Here is a 6,098-nt window from a genome sequence, read left to right as displayed (position 1 = left end):
ATAAAGAAGAAAGTAAAATGTATTGTAAATGTAAAAATGTAAAATGTAAAAAAGAAAGAGAAAAGGAAGATCAATATTAATTATACCATAATAATAATGCATTATTATCTGTTGTACGATGATTTACAATGACGATTATTAACAATAATTATTATGTCCTAATAATACATTGTAATGTATATTGCTACTATTATTTTAATACAGTAATATATTTGATATTCATTTTATATAAACATTTGTCTCATTAATAACAATTATAAATAAAACGATATGATTAAGTAATGATAAGAAGAATAATGTTAATCATTTTATTTATAAAACTATTTTAATATTATTATCGTAAATAATTATTTTAAAGGTCATAATAATATTAAAGATGATGTTAATACCTGAGAAATAATAATAATTAAAAAAAAGACGTGAAAAACGTCTTGACGTCAAACCGGATGCAGTTTAGTTAGATATTTCCAGCTTGATTTCATGCGCTGTCTCTGCATAGGAGGGAGCTGTGGTCTATTTAAAGAGGGTCATCCAGCCACGGATGAAATAGCAGAAGATCCAGAGCAGTGGCTGAGACCCAAATGCTCCTCACCGAGTTCCGTATTTCCTCCATCTGCGGCTTTTCATTGTTCAACACTTCGCTTTGACAACCATCCGCCTGACAGAGCGGGGCCAGAGCTCCCACTGAGCGGCTTTTTTCTTTCTATTCACATTTTGTTAAATTAATTCTAATTTTTTGACACACTAGAAATGGGTAGAGACTACTACAAGACACTGGGGATCTCAAAAGGAGCGACAGAGGAGGACATAAAGAAAGCTTACAGAAAACAGGCGCTGAAATGGCATCCTGACAAAAACAAGTCCGCAGCCGCCGAGGAGAAATTTAAGGAGATCGCTGAGGCTTATGAAGTCCTGAGCGATCCGAAGAAAAGAGAGATTTATGATCAGTATGGAGAAGAAGGTAATGTGTGTGTTTTTGTCATTGTGTTGTCAAGCTGAATGCCGCTAGACTTCGCCTACAAAGCTGGATTCCTGGCTGTAAAAGACAGCTGGCTTTGATTCAAGTCCCCTTTCTTGCAGCCAGCAGGGCCTGGAAACTGATGTTCAGGACATCATGATCATAAAATGCTATTTATTATAACGATAATCTCAATGCATCAGATTAAAAGCCATTTTAAAAATGTCTGCAGTGCATTTTCACTGTACTATCCATGACAGAAAAACATTTTTTGTCCAAAAAGAGGTAAAAAGTTAAAAGAATTCTGTAATGTATGGAAAGAAAATATCAGTACAGATGGCTCTGGGTGGGAACTGTATCCATCTGGTTCTTTTTTTATATACCATCATTGGATCCTGAACATTGAAGGGAAAGGTGTGAAGTAAATGGGTGCAAGACAAAGCACAAGACTTTTTTTTTATTTTTTTGCCAATAATAATGTCTCTATAAACCGAGCAAAACAGAATAAACCAGTCAATTCAATTCAGTTTCACTGATATAGTACCAGTTTACACACACACACACACACACACACACACACACACACACACACACACACACATATATATACTCAAGATGGGAATTCAGTTTCTAGTTCTGTTTCAAAATATCCTTTAAACCAATCATGATGGCTTCTTAATCCTAACCACCTGTTTTTCATTACCTCATCCTAAGAATTTTGTAACAGTGAGTTAAAACTTGGTCTCACAGTACAAAAGAATAGGAAAAAGTAACAAATCTAAATGAATTTTCTGTCTGGTTTAGTTAGTTTTATTTGTGTTTTAGCACCTAATTATCCTTAAATGGTGAATGGACTTCATTTATGGAGCACTTTTCTAAGAACCCCCACCCCTAAAAGTGCCTTACTCTACACAGATTGGTAGACAACAATTAACCAACTTACGATTAATTGTTGATTAATAGTTTATTTAATTAAAATTAGTTCCAATTGATTAATTTATAAAATCCCATTGACCTTCTTGTTGTAGTTTGGCCGCCATCCAACAGAGGGCGCCGTTGGTCATCCTTGACCAGCGGCGCCCTGTTTGTTTCTACCGTTGAAGATTATTTTGCTAGCTTTCTTGCGAACGTAGCTATGGTAACATAAGAGTTCTTGATGAAAGTGTTAACTGCAAACCCGATAAAAGAATTGAAAGCAACTCAGTTTTAGCTTCATTATGGTCGGGGACAAGGTCAGTGACTGGTACTATGGTTTATTTGAGTAACATGAAATGTTGATAGAAAAATATGTGGTTGCTGTGCTAATGGAAAGCATTTTATTAATGTAATGGCCATGCATAACAACGGATTGTGAAAACGATTGTAATTATTGTTATTTATCTTTGTCTAGCTCTTCACTTCACTAGATTGGTCGCTAATACAAATGGCTCTTATAAATCACATAATCATCAGTTCGGGTCTTCTCAATTGACTAGATGCTACATGTTATTATGCACAATTTACTTTTTGCTCGTTTTAAAACTCCCATTTGGTTCTCAGTTGCTTAAAAAACAACAAACAAACAAACAAACAACAAGTCTAAGCAGTTAAACATGAAACACCCGGCCGTTTTTTGACAATGAGCTAATATTTTTGGAGTCTGGAAAATTAGCCGTTTTAAAAACCTCTCATTCAACGGGCACTGCTGTTACCAAGCAACCCCAGCAGAGCCCTGCGTTCATCTAGCAACCCACACAGAGCTACAGCACGTTTTATCAGCTGGTTTTCCAATTAAAATTCAAAAGTATTTTATTGATCCCAAAGGGAAATTAAATGGCGGTGTAACTCATATTAATTAAAATTCTTCAAAGCGTTATTGTAGATGGTGATGGCTGTTGGCAGGAAAGATCTCCTGTAGCTGCCTGTGTTACAGCAAATTCGAAAAAGCCTCTGACTGTAGGCACTCAGTTTTTCTAAGAAAAAACCTTACAAATCTTTTACTGCTATATGTGCTGTACAATGGCTGCTGAAAATCACATGTGTTTTGTGTTTTTCCACTTGCTGCATTCTTGTTAGTTGTTCAGGAAACTCTACTTTTGCTTTTCAAAGATGTATGGCTGTATAATTGCACATCTTTTTTCAGCCATTTTCACATGATAGTGTACACGTTGATCTGGGGTGTAAGGCCAGCAGCAGCTTATTTTGATTTAAAGTGACAACAGCTCACTCTGAAAGGAGCTCAAAAAACACAGAACTGCTCAGACTAAAATCTTATTACCTAAGAATAATTTTGTACAAAAAGTTTAATGAACATGTTTTGTATTGCCCATAGACATATTCTAACCTGTTCAAGGAAGCACAATAGGTCACCTTTAACAAAATCATCACTTTTATTGTGAAGTTTTGATGAATCCTTCCTGTTTTCCCATCAGGTTTGAAGGGAGGAAATGGACCTGCTCCTGATGGTCAAGGTACCAACTTCACTTACACCTTCCATGGAGACCCTCATGCCACCTTTGCCACTTTCTTCGGCGGTTCCAACCCCTTTGAGATGTTCTTTGGCCGCAAGGCGAATGGCAGAGATGACGAAGACATGGAAGTAGACGGAAACGACCCTTTTGGCTCCTTCACCACCTTCAACCTGAACGGCTTTCCTCGGGAAGGGCACGGAGGGCAGCAGCGTCGGAAACAGGACCCGCCTATCATCCACGAACTGAGGGTCACCCTGGAGGAGGTCTTCCAGGGCTGCACCAAGAAAATGAAAATCTCGCGCAAAAGGTTAAATCCAGACGGCAGGACCATGCGGACGGAGGATAAGATTCTCACTATTGAGATCAAGCGGGGTTGGAAAGAGGGAACCAAGATCACGTTCCCAAGGGAGGGAGACGAGTCGCTCAACACCATTCCTGCCGACATTGTTTTTGTCATCAAGGACAAACCTCATCCTCACTTCAGGAGGGAAGGCTCCAACATTGTGTATCCAGTTCGTGTGAGCTTAAGACAGGTAAGATGATTTCTATTTTAGCACTTTAACTGAGGATGGGCGATAAATCAGTTTTATTAATTAATAAAATTTTTGATTTTGGAAGATTTAATTTTTGGAAAATCTGAATTTTTTTTTTGTTTGAGCCAATGCACTCCTTGGGTTTCCGTAGTTCATAGTGATGTCAGCACGCCTACGGCCGCCATCTTGTTTTACAGGCATGTTTTCCACTGTCTAATTATTTGGTGTTTGATCTCAGGTAGGGCTGGACAATTTGGCTGAAAAACTTATCATGATATAAGCGTTTCATATCAGTCGGTTTCAATAATTGTCGATTGCGATAATTATTGATTAGTTTTAAAGTTTTAAATATCAAATACTGCCAAACTAGTGCTGTGACCTTTCCTGTTTTAACCACAGTTTTTACTCTGCACTGTTGTTTATGTTTAAGCAGTTATGAGGCACAGTGGCAAAACCTGAAACTGCTGCTGCAAAGTTACTCAACAGGTTGTTGCTAGGTAACCAAAGAGTGAGAGAGTTAGTTAATGCCACCAACCTTGCTTAGCTGGCCATGAATGGTTGAGCAGCTAAACCATGTCTCTGCCTACATCCCCCAGAATGCTGTGCGGTTCTGTGTTGGAGTTCAGTGAATAATCTATACATTGAATATTCTATCAGACGTACTATCTATCGATATCAACCACGCGGTTATTGCAATATGTAGTGCTATTGATTTATTGTAAGTCAACTCTTCAATAGAATATTAGGGCCAGGCTGAGATTTTTAATTTTTAATTATGAGAATAAAGTTATAATATTACAAGAATACAGTTGTAAAACAATAGAGTCGAACTAATGTGAGAAAAAAAGTTGTTATATTCAGGGAATGTAGCAGTAAATTTATGAGAAGTCAAACACAGAAATTAAAAAGAGGAATGTTGAGCATTTTGTGAAGTTAAACTTTGGTATAGTTTTACAGATAATATTCAATCTTTTGAAACATCAGCATCAAATTATCAGTAGCAGGACTTTGAACAACTTTTTTCTCTTAATTTTTAGACATTTTTCTGGTAGAATTGTGTCTTTATTCTGCTAAAATTATGACTATTTTCTTGTAATTAAACAAAATTTCTCATATCCACGCTCTGATACTTTGTAATTTCTGTTTTAGAAAAGAAAGTGAGAAAACAAATCGATTAAAGTCGGACCTGGTATAAAAGAGAATCAGAGAGTTTATTTTTAAGCCTTAGTGCTGTAGTAATAATAGAAGCTGGGGATGAATTAGTCACATAAATGCGTTTCAGAACAGTCATCTGTGAGCCTGCAGCCCAAACTCCTCAAAGCTTGTCATAATCAATAAACTGTAGGTGGTCTGCCTGGTGAGCTTAAAACGACCGCTGAATGAGCATCGCCCTGCGTTACGCTCGCACTCCAGCCCTGCAATTATGCAATCTGGATCATCAACATTGATAACTATGAGCTGTTTCTCATGCCGCCCACGTGCTCATGATGTAAGAAGTGCTTCTACGGTTCCTCCAACTCTGCTTTGAAACTCACCTCTTCATCTTTTTTTAAAAACGTGATCCCCACCTGCAAGCGCCTGCAAATCAGCTGTGCTTTGATTCTTGCAGGGGAGTCAAAATGAATATCAACTCCCTTTCCAGTTGCAGTAAAAACAACTGAAGGGACCTTTTAAACCGGTATGACTTTGATAGCTGTGATTTAAGAAGGTTATGTTAAATATTATCTTTCAGTCCCTATCAAACTAATAGTTAAAGAAGGGAAAAGACAACAAGATAATCAAGCAGTAAGGAAAAAAAATAGTTTAATCACTTTCATGGGAAAAAAACATTAATATTCTTGAGAATACAACTAAAACAAGGCATTTATTTCTTTATTTCATTTACAGCTGAAACTGAACACGTGACATGTTTGAATAATCAAATGTTTGTAATAGTTTGTAGAAAAAAAAATCTTGTATGATCTACCTCTTTTCTCAAGTCAATTTGCTAATCTATAAGCAACTTAGAACACAAATTCACCCAAAGGTCAGATGGTGTACAGGAATGATTAAAAGGAATGCAAAAAATAAAAATAAAAACTAACACCACCATCTCAGATTCTCGTAAAGTGCAGTAAAATGTTAAGGTTCAGGGCGGTACTAATGGAAAACAACTGA

General features: G+C 36.9%; 1 protein-coding gene across 2 annotated transcripts in view; it reads left to right on the top strand.

Moving 5' to 3' along the window:
• The first annotated feature begins 466 nt into the window (after positions 1 to 466).
• dnajb4 (DnaJ heat shock protein family (Hsp40) member B4) overlaps positions 467 to 6,098 on the top strand; it is a 9,211-nt gene continuing 3,579 nt past the window's right edge. Inside the window, exons 1-2 of one of the 2 annotated variants that reach the window (XM_007567400.2) lie at positions 467 to 961; positions 3,370 to 3,941. In XM_007567400.2, coding sequence (XP_007567462.1) covers positions 751 to 961; positions 3,370 to 3,941 — 783 coding nt within the window. In that variant the 5' untranslated portion in view covers positions 467 to 750. Of the gene's footprint in view, positions 962 to 2,084; positions 2,191 to 3,369; positions 3,942 to 6,098 lie in introns of those variants that run through there. The other variant, XM_016679355.1, reaches the window with a different exon arrangement.

This window comes from Poecilia formosa, unplaced genomic scaffold, assembly GCF_000485575.1.
Source record: "Poecilia formosa unplaced genomic scaffold, Poecilia_formosa-5.1.2 Scaffold208, whole genome shotgun sequence".
Taxonomy (NCBI): Eukaryota; Metazoa; Chordata; class Actinopteri; order Cyprinodontiformes; family Poeciliidae; genus Poecilia; species Poecilia formosa.
Note: the sequence above shows the minus strand (reverse complement) of the source record. Positions and strands in the feature narration are given on the sequence as shown.